Source organism: Vanellus vanellus (assembly GCF_965231255.1).
Source record: "Vanellus vanellus genome assembly, chromosome: 12".
Lineage (NCBI taxonomy): Eukaryota > Metazoa > Chordata > Aves > Charadriiformes > Charadriidae > Vanellus > Vanellus vanellus.
Genome location: NC_138917.1, coordinates 16,297,552 through 16,318,802, shown reverse-complemented (window position 1 = coordinate 16,318,802; position 21,251 = coordinate 16,297,552). Strand labels below are relative to the sequence as shown.

Sequence of the window (21,251 nt, the reverse complement as noted above, 5' to 3'; positions counted from 1 at the left end):
TTCAAACCTAACGGGAAATCCACCAAGTATGTAAATCAGCACTTCCCAGGTGGACATAGGTCAGGACATACGCCGAAGTAAACCTGAAGTGTATATATAATACACACACACAAGTAACTACATACAGTACTCCACAGCACGGTAAATTAAAGGACAGTTATTCAAACAGAAAAAGTACAACAAATACTGAAACAACCACAAAGCAAAGTATTTTCATTACAGATAAAATAATAATAAAGTATTTCTGTATCTCATTTCTTTTGAGATAAGTTCTTCATACAGTAAAGTTGCCAAACTCCTACTAACTCCCTTACGGCAAGAATTTAACCACAGATTAGAGACAATCTCCTTTAATCTACAGAATTAGCATTCTCAAGGAAGAATGACCAACTCAAATGAATCACAAGATCTGCTTTCCATTAGTTAGCAAAAACCTCTTTGGATGTGCAGTCATCTCCAGTATCCAGTTTCAGAATGAAAACAGACAGTTTCAAATATATTCTCATGCTGCTCTGGAGTGCAAATCAAAGACCAAAAAGGATTATTTTGCTCCTACCAACCTCTTTTTCAAGACGGGGTTCTGCAAAAATCAGTGAAAATCCACAGAAGTCATCCGATTTGCCACACCACGGACTGCATTCAAAGAGACACGTTACAGAATGTATGCAACAAGGAAAGCATGCAAAAGGATCGCTGTAGTTGAGACTCCACAGTATACAGGGTGAGAGTGCCACTGTTTTACACACATTTGACAGTTCTGTAAGGTCTTTCTGCTTCATAGCATAACATATTTTTATGTAGCTGACAGGCAGATCCAGAACACTCTCACAGACAGCAGTGTCTGCCAGTTACATGCATAATGTAACCCCAGACCTTCCCTAAGGTTTACAAATAGGCAAGTATAATAGCAGATGTTAGAGATGGCTCACAGCCTCCAAAAACTTCCCCTAAATGATACTAGGCCCCTATCAGGAATAGCTGAGGTACAGTGATAAGTCTTGCTATAATTTAGATGAAAGAAAGAGCTTTTCTTCTCAAATGCAGAGTTTTACTTTTGATAGGAATTAAATACTGTATTTTAAATAAAAAAAAAAAACAAACCAACAACATTGCCTCTGTTTGTCTGCTTTTAAATGCAAATATAGTGCCAAATGCACCACCTGCTACAGACCATTTAATTTCAGTGAACCAGACAATAAAGCAATTTTATTATTACCCCCAGAACTGTGTTTTGACTTTATACATAGGTTTTGTTCAGGACTGCACCCCATTTCCTGACACTTCTTATTTTAATAAAAAGAACACAAATCTTAACTTCCTATCCCATCCTACACTGCAGTTCAGCTCATTACTTTGGACAATCATAAGAAACAAAGCAATAATTTTGCTGTTTCATAGTACTGTACCACATTGAACAACTAGACTAACCATTAGCTTCTTGCTATAATAATGCAGTAATACTCTCATTATATTCAAATTAAAACAAAAAAAGGAACTAAAGTAAGTAAAAAAAAAAAAAAAGACCAAAAAAAGGCACAACAAAAATCCTGGTAACTTCTAATTTTTGAGAAGTAATTTTTATATCTAAACTTAAAATTATGAATGCAGATTATTCTCAAAGAAAAGATGAAGAAAAAAATAAAATACTGCATACTTGGTTGAGCTGAGGCCCTCAATGGTTGACATCATTTCATCATAAATATCTTCTTCTATCCTTCCCTTCTGAGATGAATTTCTGAGAATGAAATTAAGCCCATGTTACAAATGCTATTCAGAAACAATTAATGGCTACAGAGGACAATACTTTCTCAGTACACAAGTGGGGTAAGCTACCACGGAAAAGTTAAACAAGAACGCTCCAAACTGATAACCATATACATCCATAAGCACTTTACTAAGGATTCCTCCAGTTACACAAATAATGCATTTTTAAGACAATGTTTTCATAAACTAAGAGAATGTTTCCCAAGTGAAAATCATCTACTTAGTTAACTCAGTGGTACAGGTACTATTGTAAGCATTTCTACATACAGGGCCAATTTTTTATTACACTACGATGGCATACATGAATACTACTAACCAAAGATATACCTTGTAAAATATAATGTATAATTACTTAAAAACAGCTTAACATAATATTATATTTTGTACTACAATATTTACAAACAAATCTAGCATCTATGAGTAAGAAAACTAAAAGCTGAAGTAGCACAAGCTGTTAGAATATACAGTATACAGCATACGAGGTGTTTTAATTTGTTTTCCATTGCTGTTTAGGTTTCTTACTTCCCTACTCCCCTCCATCCTGCTGTAGCCCATAAAGCAACATATAACCTGAATGACTGAGGGGCCAGTAAGATGAAGGGCGAGCTCCTTTTAGAGTCTGCTAACAACAACAAACATGAACTGAGAAGCCTTTTAAAGGCCAAAAATTTAGCTTAACCTTTCTAATGCAGGAATAACATACACACAGTGATCAATCAACCAAAAGACGACATGCTTATAGTACACTGAACTGCAAGAGGAGCACAGGATCATGTATTTTAAAAAAAGAAAGTACTTGACAAACCTGTCAGAAGTTCTCTGGCGCCCAGTGGCACACAAAGGTATTTCCTAAATCAAACAAGGAATTAAGAATAAGTTAAGCACTCAGCAAAAGGCAAACAACTATTGAAAATAAACTTCAGGAAGCCGCCAAAACCATTTTTCTTCATGAATAAAAATCAAGAACCATTTTCAAATAGAAGAGTTTATCAAAATCAATCCTTCCAAGCAATGTTTTTTGCTTTAACAAGTGAGCATTTTCTGACCAAACAAACTGTTAGAAAATAATTGAAGAGATCTTCCCTCTTATTTCTCTCCACACGCTGAAATAACTAACATCAGCAGAGGCAAGGAGACTGGAAACCACTTCCACAAACCTGAATGGACGGATACTTAATTTAAAATTTACTTCAGCTATCTATCCACAGAGATTAGTACAACCTTGCTGTGCCTCCAGGAACACACCTAAAAGCATGCACGTCCTCCTTTCAGCTTTTGGGAAGGGCGGATGGAAGGAAAACTGAGTTTTCTTATTTTAAAATCTTAAAAATCTTAAGAATTCTTAATCTTAAAAATTCTTTACTGATACAATCCTGTATTTTCTATACATTTTAAGTAAATGTTGAGTGCAACTGCAGGCTGGGATAAATTCTCTTTTTTCCAAACCTACATGTAGCGAGCAGGACCGCAAGATGGAAAAATGTCAGAGAAAAAAAAAACTCACAGTTTCAAAGTTTTACTGTGAAGGTCTACGGTGAGTACAGCATGCTAGAGATTGGCAAAGTTTGAATACTTTTAAGTTCTGACAGGAATAGTTGTTGCAGATACCTTCTTAGTTCGGTGTATAATTTAACACCAAGAGTAATAGCAGAGATTTGGCCACAAAATCCATGTCAGATTTCAAGTTTCACACCATAGACGTGAGGAGCTGTTTGCAATTGTAGGATGACAATCACTACTTCAAACCTTACCTTTCTTCGCCTTCCTTGTGAACTTGAAGAGTCACTGCTCACACTCTCTCTGTGGTTCAGGTGGGCAAAGGGCCTGGCTGCTCCCCAGGACTCTAAATAACGTGTCATCCGAACAGATGCTCGCATCTTCAGCCCATCATTAACTCTTGTTTTAGGGAGATGATTATTTGATATGCATTGTTTGGACTAACAGAAAAAAATACACTCACTTAGAAAACAGAAAGTGATACAAATTGCAAAGAAATGGAGCTCTCTGTATTCAAGTGGTTTAGGACTATGCAATCTAGCTATTTAGTAGGGCTCTAAACACATACCAGCAATGTGTCAGCCAACCTTGCTTCCTTTATCTCATTTCATTAATGTGAGCTAAAGCAAATCATGACACAATGAATTTGCTTCAGCTGCCTTTACAAGCCTTCGCTTGTAACACTGCAACATTCAAACTTCCTGGTTTATTTATGATGATGCAGGAAATTGCAGGACCTCACAAATAGATACAATTTCCTTGCAGTCAGCACAAGAGCAGGGGAAAAAGATTCCCAATTCCTGAGGTAGGGCGTATCAAAGCAGTGGTTAGGAGAAGATCCCACAAATCACAGACTCGACATTGGAATATATCCCTACATCACATGTGAAGAGTCAGGTAGTACATACAGGGTATACAGCAATACCCTTGTGGGTCTAAAAGCAAGCTAAAACTATGGAATAAACCGATGCATCAATAACTGGTTATTTTCTAATATTTCACAGGTATCTTCAAGTGAGCAGGGACCATTTTAATAGACTTAGATCCTCATTCTGAGAATATGTGTTATGTACATGTGGGGGGGGTAGCAGTGTTGAGTACATAAAACATGCAAAGACAAGATTGAACTCTTGCTAATTAAAAGTGGCTCTATACTGTTCCTTCCTGTAACGGTCCTGAAGGAAAGAAGTTTGTAATTTTCATTCTTTCTTCTTTTGAAATATTTTGCTCATCAACCACAAGCCGATTCAAAATAGCAATACACCAGGTGTTTGCAGTTACCAGGCTCTAAAGGGCTAACCAACAGTTGCTAACTGTACACCTTGAAAAGAAGGTCAATCTCACATCTAAGATAGTGAGGAAGAACCTATTTTATAGGGAATATTTTATCTGAAAGTGGTCTCATAGTACAGGTATCCTTTCATTACTTCATCTCACCTTTTGACCTGGACTGGTGAGAGAGACACTTCACGCAAATATATAGTCAAATGTGTACTTTCCTCTACGTGGACCAGATAAGAAGTTTCAGCATAACACTACCTTGAAGCTAATAGTCCTATCATAAAACAGTAGGATGTGCTTTCAGATCTGAAGTCCCAAATCCAAGCTACTCAGATGACTCCTACCATGCTTTAATACCGTTCCTGAATTAGAAAGGTGTGTGCACCACAGACACCTATGTACTTAAAATGTATGTATATATTTGAATAAATATATGGTTAAAAGCATACACATACCCGTGGATCAACCACCAAGTAGGTTTTGATATTCATGGACTCAAGGTAAGGATCCCTCAGGTGTCCATTCCCTTCTTCTACTTCATAAGCTTTGCCTAGGTGATTTAATGTTGCTTCAGTGATGTGTACACGGCTGAGAAGGGGAGAAAGAACAAGAGACCCAAACACTTACAGAAAGGTCACATGAAGCATTTCATTTACATGTCAATGGCCGCTGCTGACATTTCTGCTTTTCAGACATCTTGTGCTTTGGCAGCCAACTGCAAAATCCTGCCAGTACCTAAAACCATATTTGCAATCCTCTACTGCAGTTCTTCATCGCACATCTTTCATAGCAAGTATGCTAAAAAACACTTCCCGGAATGAGATAGTATCAGTATAAAATTCAATTGAAATAAGCACAGACGTATAAGAAACAAGAAGAAATGTGATCAAAGGAGATCTGAGGACTGACAAGACAGACAGACTCACAGGCAGGTTGTTTCGGATGGCAAGAGCAGCAAGGAAAGCTCACAAACAAAACACAAGCAAGGACTGTCTCATGCTAGAAATACATGACAAGGGGAGGAGATGGTTACAAAGTCTGGAAAAAAAAAAAAGCTGGAAAACGTTTTGTCAGCTAGGAGGAGAATTCTGAAAGTCTGTCTTTTCTAACTGAAGCAATCAGAGGAGAGGATAACACAGCAACACACTTCTAAGGGAAGCAGCTAGTATTTTTCTGTACCCATTCATTTTCCCGTAAATGTAATTTAGTTCAGTATCCCAAATCATATATTTCCATATAAATTATGAGTAATATCTTTCCATAGAATTTCCTCAACAAGAGACTGAAGAGCGTTCATAAAATAACATTTCTTTTCTGATACTCTATTTTCTCATTGTTCTTTTTCCCACAGCTTTTCTCACTTTTCAGTGGCACAGAGGGGTTAAAACACTGTCAGCACAGAGCTGGGAACAGGACATTTCCAGAATGGAAGCTGACAGTGTGCAGCACTCCTGCCTAACTACAGAGAGCAAGGGGATCACTGTCCCATCCACCTCTACTTACTTATGCTGCATGTAGGTTTGCCTAAATACCTGGAAACCCCTGGCTATAGCTTCCCACCAGGAAGAACACAAAATCCCACAATCCTTTTGAGGCAACAAGGTTAGAGTTTTGGAATACATAGGATGCACATTTTCATTTGTTTACTGGTAATTATCTCCAAAAAATGGGGTTTTTTAATTGTTACCTTGATTATGCAGTTTTGCAATCAAGATAAACCTTCAAATCTGAAATTTTAAAGCTTGCTCTAAAGCATCATTTTGTCCCATAGGGATTGAGGCGTACTAGGTGATGTCTGTATTAACTGAGCCTTAAAACAATCATGTACTGCAGCAAGTTTTTTGTGGTTTTCCACTTATCTGAAAAGGCAGCACTATGCACCATTTTCCATTTTACCAGGCTTCCTCTCCCCTCTTCCCCAAACAACATCCTGCCATACATTTCGGATCTTACTCAAACTTTTTTCCATTTAAATTACTATGCTGATGATTTCTCAACAGTTACTAATGCTCACTGGATTCCAGGATCAGCACATAACCAAAAGCTGCTACCGCCGAAGCTGCCTCTCCAAGGCAAGCTGTGACATGCACTATTGCACTTACCATGCTAGTACAGAATACCTAACATACTGCACTTATTTTCCTAAGCTAACAGGCCTGAGAATAACATATTCTGATCTTTCAGACATACACATGTTAGAGAGAATTGGTCATAAATACAGTTTTAATTTTGTTTTTATGGTACTCCTTTCTGCTTTACTAGTGTACTACATTGTTATGAATGCAAATATTTTTTTAAATCTGAAAGAAGATGAACAAGGATACTCTGTCAATGGAAACAGAATATTTATAAAGCCAGAAGTTTTCCTGCATCCTTTCAAAAGTCTTTAGAATTCCTTCGTTTACAGAAACCCAAAACATATATACTTCCTATTTTAACTAAAAACCTCAAACTGCTCCCAGTGACAAAAGTTCTGCTTCCAAAGGTGCAGGACTAGCTAACATTGGAATGGGGAATCCCAGACACATCATTTTTCTGCAGAGCAGGAAACAAATATAGCATAACATCTGCATAACAAATAGAAACCCATCTTCCCTGTAAGGCTCAGTCTTCCACAACTGGAAGGTTTCCTCTGGCTAGTTTTGAAACACATGATAACCGAGTGCTTGACATGGGTAGATATAGGAAGTACTAAGTACAATGGTTCACAGTCAGCAAGCCAACGTAAGCCAGCTTTATCAAACATAAGCATGAAGAACTTAATGGAATAATCAAAGTTTTCAAGATTGGGCAATGGTCCTAAACGTCACTAAGAATAGAATGTTTTCGTGCCATATTCAGAGTCATGTTGTTTGCTTTACCAACAAAAGAAACTTTACAACTCTGTATTCTTGTTTAATCATGCTGACTCAACACACTAAAACACTCAACTCGCATAGTATTGCGACTGTTAACCAAGCTCCAACTAGTTTTCTTTCTGTTTCGGTTACCAATGCAAGAAAATAATTTGATGCTCGTATCCCCTTGCCACTTCACAGAAATTAACTTTTAAGTTACAAGCATCTAAAAGCTGTCTGAGGCATAGAAATAATAAGTAACCATATAATGTCACTCATTAGAACCACTTTTTAAGAGAAACCAAAACTTTAATGCTTAAACATAGACCCACCTGAATGCCATTCAATTAAGTACTAATTTGCACAGACTACCAAGAACCTACAAAATCATGGTCTCATTTGGGAATAGAAAAAGGGAAACAGGAAAGGGAAAAAGGCAAAAAGGGAAGGGAAAAGGGAAAAAATGAGTTTCTTAGCTAAATTCTAATTCTCAAGTTCAACTTGGAAAATAGGGAAAAAAGGTATACCTTCCTAAATGAGGAAAATACAAAATGGTGGTTATTTAAAAACATTTATATTTGTCCTTTTCAATAAGCATCTTCAAAAAGGCCGCATGAATTTCAACCTCAGACCCAATCCTCTGCACTGCTGAGCAACACATGGCAAGTTACATCACTGCTTTGCCTCAGCTCTTCCACTCAGGACTACTCGCTTTCCTTCCCATTCTGCCTACGACAAATGCTACACAAAGAGAACATGCAACAACCAAGAGCACCAAACTCTCCTTGCTTGGATACTCCTCATCTGGCTGCATTTTAATTTCCGAGTTGTGTTTTCTTGGAGGAGGGGGGGTGTGAATATAAAGCTAATATAAATCAAGTGGGACTGGTCATATTAACAGAAACAGTAGCTAAATATGTAGCTTTGCCTTGTCAACATAAGTAGCATATCCATTCTTTAGCTGAACTTACAAATATAGTATTATCCCTGTGCACTACATGAATTAACTAAGTCAACGTAATACACTGCTGAAGGCACAGAAGTTTCTCCGATGAAGGGAAGGTGAAGCAGCAGTCACTTGCCTAAGAATAGAATTTTAAAGTTCATTGAAAACATGATCAGAAAATATTAACATTTTACATCTCTGGTAAGTACACATTTGTCCTATTTTCATCATCCCGTTATAAGAATTTGTGTCGTGGCACAAGTACAAATTCCAGACTCATAAACCAGGATTATGAAAACCATGATAACAGAGTGAATCAGCACCGACAGGGAAGATTCTCACCCAGGTACACCTGCAGACTCCATGCGGTTCGCTAAGGACACGTCGTGTGACCAGACGTCATACTGCCACTTCCGGAGGCCGATCACACCGCACAGCACATTCCCAGAATGAATACCAACCCTCATGTTGATATCCACTCCTGTGGCTTCTCTCACCTGCCTGTGGAGGGAGGAGGATATTAGAGTATTAGTTCTGATTTTCTCACCTCCTCCTGGAGATCTGTTAACATTTAGTCTCAATATACACTTAGTGCAAAGACAAGGGACAAACTTAAGACCTGATGCATAACTATCCAACTACAGCTCAGAAATACACTTTGAATGTTGACAAGAAAACTAATAATGACTTTAATCATTATCTTCATAGCCTTGATACATTAAAAAGCCTTCTGTGCTATACTTACTTTATTGCTTCACACATGTCGAGTCCCATTTTAACACAGTTCCTGGCATGAACCGGTAAGGACACAGGTAGGCCTGAGACACAGTAGTAGCAGTCTCCCAGGATTTTTATTCTCATGCATTCATTCTCCTATGAAAATATGGTAAACATATTTAACAGGGGAAAAAAAAAAAATGAACTACAAAGAGGCTAAGGACACCAAAACTAGGACTTGTCTATATAATTTTGAGAAAGTCAGGCTTAATTCAATCCTTATTGAAGCAAAGCTTACTTCTCCTTTCCCACATCCAAATGCCTGGACATTGCTCACTGGAGGGTAACAGAAATGACCACTTCAGCCATTTCTGAAATAAAATCTTACTAGTTTCTGACCTTATTCTTGGAACTGTTTGCAACTGAGAAACTATAAACAAAAATAAAACTGTCACAATTTACCATCTGAAGGATGAAATCTATGTATCTATCTTTTAATCTTTGTCTTTATTAACACCTGAATTATAGGAACTCATAAGTTATATGTTACTCATAAGTAACATTGCGCAGTATCATAAAACTGGTACAGAATTTAGGGAGGAGTTAGAAATTAAGATGCCTACCTGGTGGCTTTGCAGAAGAAAAATGCGTTTGTTTTTTTTTCAAATATGACTGAAGAGGAAGCCAGCATATACTACAGTTTGCTATTGCTAGTAATAAAAAAAAAAAAAAAAAAAAAAAAAAAAATCGCAATACTACCTGGCAGTAGAAAACATTTTCCTAACTGTTCAACAGAGGATACTGCTGCCCGTTACTGCCTGGAGAGAGGAAAGGGGAAGAGCAAAGAGCTCCTCATACTGTCTTTTGTTAAAACATTAGTGAAGAATTTTAACTACAAAGGTTGCAAGCAAGCCATGGCTAATTCCACAAGTTTGTATACTGTTTGACTGATGAGTAGAGATGGCTTAATTTGGGCCAGCTTACAGCTTCAGCTGCCCAACCCTCCCTGCTGTGGGAACAGCCCAGCAATTCTTCAGTCATCTCCAAAGTACCCTAATTTACAACCAGCTCAAATCAGTGACAGTTTACCAAGCTGTTCATCAATGAAAGCCTTAAGAATGTCCATCATTCGCCACCATCTTAAGCCATCCAGTAGGTTCTGAGCATTGCAGCAAGCGACAAGCTTAGATAGCCCTCTGCTTCAGTTTCAGATAGACAGACTTCAGCATCCAGCTCAGCGGCCAGGTTAGCCACTGACTTTTATTAGGTGAACTGGAGCCTAAAACATTTTTACATTATCGAAAAGATGACTGAGAATACTCCCTGGCACAAAAAGCGGGAATCTCTTCTTATGGCTCAACCACAGAGTTGCAAAAGACCTTGACTTTTAACAGTTCAATTTGCAGACAGGAGTCAGAAATTAACACATATGACTCAAAATCTGGAATATTTTCTATTTTTGTATATGAGAAACAGTTTCAAAAAATGACCAAATGTCTTTAACCTCAGCTTCTACTGTGGCATAAAAAGCTCTTGGCAACTAAGATGACCTGACTTATTCTGTGTGTTCTTAATAGCTGCTTCGCAACAATACAATACAGTTATTATGACTCTCTTATTTGCCAGTACTTGAAGTTTTAACAGTAACTGAATTCATATAAATACAAACATTAGCAATGTCATTTAGTCAAAAAGGTTAACCAGGATTTTATAACCAGGTTTTAATCACTGATATATTTAAGAATTTATTCAATGACATCCACAAATGAGTCAAATTGCTTTAATTAAACATCTGCTATATTAATAATTTTAGAGTTTTCCCGCTTTTTTCTGAAGAATTTAGAATTTCACAAAAACAAGATTTTCCAAGTCCATTAATTTGCTAATTTGCATTCATTATATCGAAATATAGTCAATTACAAAATCAAACCAACATCTTTAAACCATGGGAAGTTTTGCTAGGTAGTCACTAGTCTTGACTTATGCTTTCCCAGTGCTAAATTTCTAGAACCAAAATTTGTGTTGGTATTTGGTTTTTCTGATGTCACACAGGATACAACAAAATGCAGCATTTATTTTCCTAAAGCCATATTTGCCTCATAATACTAACAGAAAAATCTATGGATATGACGAAACGTATATCCAAGATTATGGTCAGTTTTAGAGGGTAACAGAAATCATCACACAGAGTTAATCACGCAAACACATATATGATACAGTCCCTGCAATCTGAGAACTCAAAAACTGAGTTTGTGATTACAGTGGCAAAAAAATTAACCTCAAGCAGCAATTGGAAGTGAAAAGAAGTACTGCCAGCCTTAAGGGTCAGTAGTGAGGGTATGTCTTAATAGGGACCATTTTAATCTACTTACGCTTTTCTATAAGTATCCATTACTAATTATTACTCCTGAACTAAAGAACTCCTTGGTCTGACACAATATGACTGAATTTATGAATTTAAATGTGTGCCTGGGAGCTCCTCGTTTGCTGAGCCAACAAACAATCCTTCTAACTGAACACAGCAAAGCTCCTCAGTAGAGCTTGTATACAGTACCTCTTAATGCCCTGGTATAATAATTTATTGCCATCACACAATTCCCTGAACAATACAGATAAACCTCCAGATTCAAGAATTTGAATTACAGTAACAACTTGCTAAATTTCGTATTTATGTTTGAAATTTTGTTTTTGTTTTAATGTGACTTTGCTAGTTAGTGTTAAAGCCAAAGCAGTTGTCCCTTCAGGACTTCAGAAGCACTCACACCAACTGCCTTCTCTCTTGTGGAAAAGACTTCTTGTTTTTCCAATGGCGGCCTTTATCCCTACTGCACAACAAACTGCAACACTTACCTTTGCAATCTGATCAAACTTTCCAAAAAGTTCATTCAGCATCACTACTAGTTCCTTAGGAGAGCAGTCACTGGCAAGGCGAGTAAATCCTACAATGTCTGCATAAAGAATGCTAGACAAGGACAAAAGGAAAAAACAACATAATTGAAATATGAAGATATGTCTATTCCACAGTCAGCTTAAATAATAAAATGTATTTAATAGAAAGCATCTCTCTTTTTGGAAAACAACTCCAGAAAAAAGGGTTCAAGTATCTCAACTGATTTAGAAGACAGCAAATCAGTTCAGGACACATTATCTTCACACCACAGGAAAGAAGCTCACTTCTGCCTGAAAGTCTGCCTCCAGATTTTAGTTTCACTGGACCATATACACTAATAAGAATCAGCAGCTTATGTATTAATACAATTACTTATAGAGTTTCCACTTACCTAACATTTTGGTGCCTTTTTACATATAGACTGTGGAAGTTGTTGTCATGCATTTGCCTATTATCATTAGTTTCCTTTAGTCGCTCTATGATTGCTAACTTCATTTCCATAGAGATATGAGCTGGCAGTATGGATAAAAGCAAATTTTCCTAAAAGGAGAAGCAAAAAATGAATGACGCTAAATTCTTAACACAGTAAATTTAAAACTGCAGGATTTTAGTGACCGCAAGAAGGAATTGAAAAAATAAAATGCCTTTATTCAAATAGCTTTTTAGCAACATGCATCAGATTTTCCAGAAAAGATTTTTACATTTCTGCTCTCAGAATCACTGATTTTACACTTAAGTAAGGGTGTTGCACATTTTTTCTTGTATTCCTTTTGACCTAGATGAGACATCTCTCTGTAACCAGAATTCAGTATTCAGTACTACAATTTCTGGATAAATGAAAACTTATTTTTTCCACCAATCTCTGTGTTATGTTAGCATTGCCTGATAAAGCTTCTGGTAAAAGCTTATATTCTGTAACAAACAATCTGTGCAGTATTAAAAACCCTTACGAATTCCCAGATGCTGGAAAAGCAGCAACAGATACCAAAGTGTCGACAACATGCTGCTATAGCTTAAATGAACCAGGAACTGATGACACTGAAATAGTCTTTTGAACTGAGTGAGAATACAGACTCTTCAAAACTCACTTACATTGTTTGACTATTCAGTGCACTGTTTTACACTGGCTTTGACTTCAAAGGTGACCCTGCTAAGTTGTTGGGCAGAAGAGGAAGACAAAAAGAGAGTACTTTTAACCGCTCCAGAGACAGTCACCCACAGAAGAGGAAATGTTGCGTGGAGCAGCTACAAGTAGGAGCTTTTTCAGATGACATCAGCAGCAAAGTCAAAACATTGTGTAACTGAGTAAAATGCTGTCCCATTGGACCAAATTTTGTCCCCTTTTCCTGCATACCTGATGCAGCAGTATACAGATAGTAGTAAGCTGCCAGGGTTACTTAACCGCTGCCTGCCACCAAAACCAAATGCCTTGGGATCACAGTGGGAAGAAGGAGTCCTTGAGCATCAAGTACTGGACTACAGTAGGCATAGACAGCAGTTTAGTTTGAGACTGCCCCCAGAAACAGAAACACCTCCTTCCCCTCCTCTAGCACAAGGAGGGTCAACCTTGGGGAACAATTTAAACTGACAGCAGAGCCCCAGTGAATGTAACAGGGCCATTTGAGGCTGACACATTACACAGCTTTCAAGGAAGCGGCGATGAACCCTGAACTGCATTTCTCACATTATTTTCACAGAGAAAAAGCGGGTGGCAAAAAGGAGACTCAAAATTGTGTGACAAATTACAACACAGATGAAAAGAAAGCTGTCCATACACTTAAGCACATCTACACTTCAAACAAGCAACCATAAAAAAAAAAAAAAAACAAAAACACCACACAAAAAACCAAGAACAAACAACCATGCAAGTTACCACATCGCCCAAAGAATGAGAGCACACTGCCTGTGTAAGCTGATTAGTTGCTTCCCTGGCTGCTGCATGGGGAAATTCTGCCAGGACTTTCATGCAGATTTGTCATCTCATCTCACAAGATTAGCATCAGAGGGCAGATCGCACTAGCAGTGTGGCATTTTCGTCTTTTCAATTTGATCAAGTCAGTCAGTTTTCAGACCCTTCCTTTTATCTAACAACTGGTGGGCAGAGAACTCGGTACACATCAGCCTTCTACAGCTGTTGTTCTTAACCCTACTTATACCAGATAAAAGAGGACTTTTTTTCTCCCTTAGGCTCCAATTTTCTCCTTCTAGCAAAAGACAAATAGTTCGTGAGACAAGAAAATACAAGAACAAATAATACTTTAGCATTCAAAACAAACAAAAAAACCAACCAAAGGAATCATGAACTAACTGCTGAAAATACCTTACAAGTATTTTTCAGGGTATTAAGGTCATGTTCTTTTAAGTTACCTTGGGCCAGTCCCAATAACATTTTATGCTAGGAAAAAAGTAACTAAAATAACTGGCAATTATATTCCTGTTACAAATACTGTGATTTTCATATAGACAAGCCACAGAGAACAGCTTCCTCCCTTTAACTTCCTTCTTTTGTTACAAATGGCACAATTTTTATTTTTGACACTAGGTGCGTATCACAAAGATTGGACCAAGCCTTTCAACATGCATTAGTCACCAACCTTATAAAATTATACAGACTTTAGAAATGAAAACAAGCAATTCAGAACATGAATTAGTTCACTCACTTGTTGCCTCTTTTCAATCTTCAATTTCATTCGGACCTGAATGCACTTTAATGTGTATCTATACAAATCCCACGAAGCAACCTGCATTTGCCGTTTGTGAAATGCACCCATCAAGTTACCACAAAGAAAAATGACAGCATTGGCAAGTAGCTGCACAAGAAGAAAAATATTTACCTACTGGAGAACAGTCATTGATACCTCACTAACACACATACTAGTCCCTTAAAAACAATCAATCCCAGGCCACATTCAATTTTTATCTTATCCTGTCACACACCAAATCAGTGTTGCAAATAGCCAGGATGTACCTGGGAAATACAAGCTAACTTACAGAGTCACAGGCATTCCTGTATGAACATAGAGTAATATAATGAAACAGAAAATTCTGCTATATCATTTAACATTTATTTGCAGGCATCAGTGTTTGAGTTAGGGAGAAACCAGTCTACAAACTCATGCATCAGCATGCTGTGTGAAGTCTGCATCAAAAGAGCTGGGGTGCTCCTTTGAACACACCCTATTAATAAGTGTTGGGAACCCTGAAAGCACCCGGTAGCACTCCCAGGCCCTGCTGACTCCCCAGGGCAGCAACGGCCCTTCTGATCCACCCTGTAGGCAGTGCCAGATGAAGTTAGACAGACCCATCTGAAACTGCACAGATTTGGAGGAATGATTGTGACATAGTTCGTCATATTTTCAGTAACTTAGTTAAAAAATTAAAATAATAATTCTGCATCTTTCACTTGGGTCAGAAAACCAAAATGCATTATACATTAAAATAATTGCAATTTTATGAAAAGCATGCAAAACACATTGGGCCCAAGCTCCAAATCCATGAATTTGGAACATCCATGTGCAATGTTGGAACTTATCTAAACAGGATAGTTATGCCAATATCAAATGGTAATCTGACTAGGGTATTTAATTACTTAATCAAGTAGTATTTCCTTACCTGAAATAGAATGGATTCCTTATTTTCCTGAGAAGTCATGCTTACCATAACACTTAGAACAATAATATGGGAGAGAGCAGAAAGCACGCTAATTATGACAGCACCTCTCATCCCAAAGGGTAGCATGGTATAAACTGTGAAGATTATGAACAGAAAGAACGGCACCTTTGGAAAGAAAGAGAGAAAGAAAGAAAGAAAAAGAATCACACATACACATTATTAAATGGCTGCCAAAAACCACTATGGAACAAAGAGGAAAGTAGCAGGATTCTTGCTCATTTTCAGGCTGAACAACTAGCTATTGATGACTCAAAAGCACAATTAAAAAATAATGACAGTGGTAGTCCTAAACGTTTTGAGGGACTTAGCAGCTACAGATTCGTAGATAAGACAGTTTAACACGACATATCACCTTCAAGTTTTTCAGTTGTCCTTGCCCTTCATCCTTAATTTATCCATTACAGCTGAAGATGCATTTTGTACATCACATATCAGGAACAGCATGTTGCAAGGATAGCAACATTGAATAGAATCATATTTCTCATCTTCTCCAAGTTATTGCTCTAATTTTAACATCACCCCATCACATGTGCATGTTTACTCCATATATACATAAATACCAAAAATCCAACCAATGCTTCCTGGTGCTGACACAAAAGAATACTCATTATTGCCACTAACTACATGTTTAGCTCCACAGATTTTACAAAATGCACAATGGTCCGCTAAACTGCTATGGATCAGAAGGAAGGTCTATAAAACTTGAATCGATATTTATGGATTTGTTACAGTGTTTAGCTCATATATATGGAAACTAACAATTCTGATCAGAGGAAAATATTGCAATGTTCCTGGCTCGGCTCCGTCTCATCACTGCAATTCAACTTGTGCCATTCCAGCCATGAGCTTCCGTCAAGGAAGTCTCAAGGCCCAGTCTGCACTTAAATGTTTTGCCAGAATAGATAGCTTGGTTGGGACAACAATAAAGAAACAAACAAACAAATAAAAGTTTTCACTCAACAAAGGTAATCTTTTCATGTTCACCTTTACTATTTTAGCAGGACTAAAAAAAATATCTTCTGCCATAGGTACAACCCCTACCACACAATGTTCTGAACGCTGTGTAATAGTTTTATAAGCATGGACAAGCAAAGGTCATACCTGCATTTAAGTAGGATCTTTAATTAGTGATAAATTCATAACTTGAGATAAAATTCTGAAATGAACCTATTCACTTCTACTTTCTAATCTGAAATGAACGTATTCACTTCTACTTTGTAATCTAGGGTATCCTTATATTTTAGGCTTTTAATCAATGTTAATGAATTATTACCACATGCCAACACCACAAGACATTGGCTTGCAGCACTGAAAGCAGCAAAACCAAACCTTGCTTCATTACATGTTTGTACTTATAGTGAAGAACAGTAAATGTTTTTTTTTCCCCCAAGGTAATAACTTCTCCCTTAGGCTAAAAAAATACTGAATAGCAACTGTAAATACACGGTGCTGGATCCAGGCCATAATACAAATCAGATTTTGGTTGTTTAACTGATAATTTACATCTATCTTTATTTGAACTAAAGAGGGGAAGGGGAAGAGTCAGTAAAACAAGATAAAAAGTCATTTTTATTTCATTAAAAACTCTTCTGTTTACATTATGAGAGCTTAGGAGGAGTTTCCTACAGATTATGATATTTTTGGCATAATGAAATCACCCATTTTCTGATCAGAGATACTAAGCAATGAACTTTAGCCACACCCAGCTATGCCAGGATGTGTCATTAATTCTTATTGTTCACTTCACCTCTCCCAGTGATTTGAAAATATGCTCCCTAGGGCACACCCAGCTCTGGAGTCCTTTATGCATTTCTTGAACGCCACTTTGACCCATTTGAATTGAAAAAGCAAGTACTATTAATGAAAAATTATCTTAAAGATTAATTCATAGTAATTAAGATTTAGTAAAAATCTTAAATAAAAATAGAATTCAGTTACAACTTAAAGATGCAGTTCCTGCATAGATTTATGCAGTTATCCAATTTTCTCAGGTGAACTGTATTTCCCTATAATAAAGAATTCAAACTAAAATTTACTATAATAAACCAATACAACCAATTTAGGAAAGGGAACCTAAATCTTAAGAAAAAATTATTATGCAGTTATAACATTCAGAACAAATGAAACACACAAACACGTTCATATATAGCGACTACCAGTTCTACGTAAGTACCTCAATGAACAAGATATACATACCTGTTCCCACAGTTGATAATCATTTGCTTTTTCAAAAAGAGATACATATCCTACGATTAAGAAGCAAATCCAAATCATAACTCCAAATAACGTTAGCCATCTCCGAAATAGTGATTCAATACATAAAAGCAAGTACATGACTGCAAACATGACAAGAGCAGCACATACTACAATAACGAAGGCAAGATGATAACGTGCTTCCTGCAAAAGCAAAACAAAGTGTTATATTTGGTCTAAATGTCCCCTTTAGAAAAAAAAAACGGGAAATGCATCTATACTGTCCTGGAAACAGCTTAGACAGCTTTAAAATATGCTAACCTGAGTTCCTAAGTAGTCTAGCTGTGGCAGCATTAACACTTTCTGATATTCACACATATAGAGATAATAAAATAAATACTATTATAGATACCCAGTCTACCCCAGTTCCACCATTATTATTTCCCAAATTAGCAGTTTGGGTTTTGTCTTTGAAGCTAAGTTCTAACTATACTATATCGTACAATGCAGATGTACCCAAAGAAATGCATTTAAGGACTTCAAGCTTTCCTAAAAAGGAGTGTAACAGCTGTTTCCCTAAGTTTTACAGAAGATGACTTGTAACATACAAATAGTGTTGCTACTTCTTTCCTTTTTTAAGAAATAAAAACTAAAAGGGATAGAAGTACAATTGGTAAGATTAGATTTGTTGCTAAAGAGACACTTAAAGACACTTTATCATGAAGCATAGTATTTGGAAAGCAGTGTTAGAATGCAATGAAGGATTATAACAGCTTCCTTATTACCTTTTTACAATGTTATCTTTAAACTAACTCCCCCTTTTTACCAGCTGTCAACTGGGCTGTCTTGAAGAAGACGTAATTTCTTTACAGAAAATCATATTATGCTACACAACAAAAAATTATTTGAGCTGCATTTTTCCTATGCCTATAGGATCCCTGCTTTTTATGCCTATAAGATCCCTGCTCTTTGCTAACTACCTACCGAATGAACAGTCATTGTTCCTAGATTCCTATTGTGTTTTTACTACCAAAAAAAGAAAAGGAATGAATACCTACAAATCCTTAAAAGAAAAAAATCACCTCAGGAATTCATAACCAATGAATCACTATAGTATTTTACATTCCTTAGATTACTCTAAAAAGAAAATATGAGAAATGCAGGACATGTTATGTTCCAGTTCTTTCTTTGGCCCCTTTATTACTTATTTACTACCATAGCTACCATTTAGCATAAATTATGATTTGTTCATAACATACTATAAGGATTGTTCTTTCTTTCCTGTAACTGTGCATGTGCCTAACACCACCATCTCCTCCCTTCCCTGTCCCTTCAAAAACATACACAGCATTACATACACAATTACTTGATTTCTTTCAACGTTGTAACTTGGATACCACGTGGCTCAAAAAATTATTTAGCCTGAAAGGTTTTGTATGCTGTTATAGTGATTCCTCATCATCTTTGAAAACATTGAACACAAAGGAAAAAAGTATACTCACATTAATGAAAAAAAAGATTATAATTAGAGTAGTCCAGAAGATGGTTGCAATGAAGAGCAGCAATAGCAGGAGTGGATGCTGCTGGCTGGTATAGCGGTACTTCTCATAGAGTGGGTCTGACATCCTGCAGTCATCACTTTCGTTGAAGAAATATTTACCTTTAGCTGGCATTTTCTCCCAGGTTGGCTGCTATTCCTCTCTGTTCCCAGTGCACACAATAAGACACAGCTGAAGCTACTGCTTCAAAGAGAAGTTTTGTCTTTTTGCTGCTGCCTCTGCAATCTTTAGGCACACCAAGTAACCCACGTTCTCTGATTTTACTTCTCATGAGCATTAACTTCAGATTTCCAGTGCAATCAAAAGCAAAAGACTTAGCCTTGCCAAAACCACGGGCAATTCATCATCAACTCTGCGCATGAATCTCTAGAACTTGCATTTGTGCAGCTAGGAGTTTTTGGCGTGGGTTGTTCTTTTGTTTTGTTTTGTTTGGGTTTTTTTTAATTATTATTTTGCAAGTCTCTAACTCCTTTCCATAAGCTTGAATCTCACTTCCTGGGATGAACTCTGCAGAGAGACAGTATTATTAAATTAATGCATTCAGTTAAGTGTACAGTGTTTCCCGAGGAGAAAAAAAAAAAAAAGTACATTCCTTAAACTTCCTATCTGTGTGCTCTAACCAGCGAGAAAAGCTGTTTCTTACTGGTGGGGGTGGAAGCCCAACAGCCCGGTGCGTGGGCAATGCTGCCCAGCAGCCGCAGAGGCAGGGCTCGGGCAGTGCTCGCCAATGGCTGCTCTGCACACACCACTGCACCCTTCTCTAGCAACTGAAACATTTTCATGTGAAAAATGTACTAAATTTATTTTGATTCCTTTTGAGCAATTGACATCGTTTCCATGAGCACGTTGTGTAACTGAATACTAACAACTCTTTTGAAGTGATACGCGCACCTGTGTGTAAGTATATATACAAAATTCTTTAATCACAATACACAGTTTGCATTCTTTTTCAAAATATGCATCTTAATTTTTAAGTAATCCTTTTTTTCATTCCTTTCACACTTGAATTAAAAGGCACAGAAAATGAGAAAAGAATACAGCTGTCCAAGCCAAAATTCATTAAACTTTTTTTTAAAAAAAAAAGATAATACCTAGTTCTGTATGTTTCATTCAACTCTAATTAATAGTGTTTCCAAGGCAATAGGTGTGTTCTGTTAACAATGAACATTAAGGAATGAACTGTATTGTTACTTACTAGTGACCAATGTTTTTCCAATAGATTCATGAATTTAGTTCACTCAATGCCAAGTGACATAAAACAAAAAAAAGCAGGGGGATGGAGGAAAGCATGAAAAACGGGATTTCAGAAGTCTTATTAAAACTTGATAACAGGACAACAGCTTCTTTGCCACTTGACTGCCGTCACCATGGTGCCCAAGGCCATTGCTCTGGGGAGAAAGAACCCGCTAAAAGACTTGTAGAAAAGCCAAATCCTAGCCAGCTACCCTCAAAAGGCAAAATGCTTAACCACGCACATGTGTTTAGACCGCATTCACACAACAACCAGAAGTGGCATTAACAAAAAAGTTTCAGAAACGATACTGAATGATTTATCCTATGTAAATAGAGTCAGACACTAGCATACTGCCCAATTATTAATGGCCAAACAGGCAAACCCAGATATACGGAGACTGGACCAAAAAATGTGAATTTTTGCAGGAAAATGAGTAACTACAACTTCTTGCCCAAACTATACCACAACTTTGGATTAATCACAAAAAGAGAAAAAAACATATTGCGTGACTTTCATTCAGTAACACCCACAATAAACTCACATATGTATTAAACCTGAAATAAAACGGGAGACGTCTTTCAATACATCTTTCCCGTGTATAGCTAATGGTACACCTAATCTGTCTCCTGTACTGGTTATTACTGAGCTTTTCTTCATAATA

General features: G+C 37.1%; 1 protein-coding gene across 1 annotated transcript in view; it reads right to left on the bottom strand.

Annotated features, from left to right (window-relative positions):
• The window catches only part of ADCY7 (adenylate cyclase 7), a gene marked incomplete at its 5' end in the record, with an annotated part of 31,399 nt that extends 11,929 nt beyond the window's left edge, over positions 1-19,470 (bottom strand). The window contains 13 exons of the mRNA XM_082489546.1: positions 561-633; positions 1,655-1,735; positions 2,570-2,613; positions 3,516-3,701; positions 4,998-5,130; positions 8,668-8,826; positions 9,071-9,198; positions 11,893-12,004; positions 12,324-12,472; positions 14,593-14,742; positions 15,545-15,709; positions 17,801-18,001; positions 19,300-19,470. Coding sequence (XP_082345672.1) covers positions 561-633; positions 1,655-1,735; positions 2,570-2,613; positions 3,516-3,701; positions 4,998-5,130; positions 8,668-8,826; positions 9,071-9,198; positions 11,893-12,004; positions 12,324-12,472; positions 14,593-14,742; positions 15,545-15,709; positions 17,801-18,001; positions 19,300-19,470 — 1,752 coding nt within the window. The remainder of the gene's footprint in view (positions 1-560; positions 634-1,654; positions 1,736-2,569; positions 2,614-3,515; positions 3,702-4,997; positions 5,131-8,667; positions 8,827-9,070; positions 9,199-11,892; positions 12,005-12,323; positions 12,473-14,592; positions 14,743-15,544; positions 15,710-17,800; positions 18,002-19,299) is intronic.
• Positions 19,471-21,251: the final 1,781 nt, after the last annotated feature.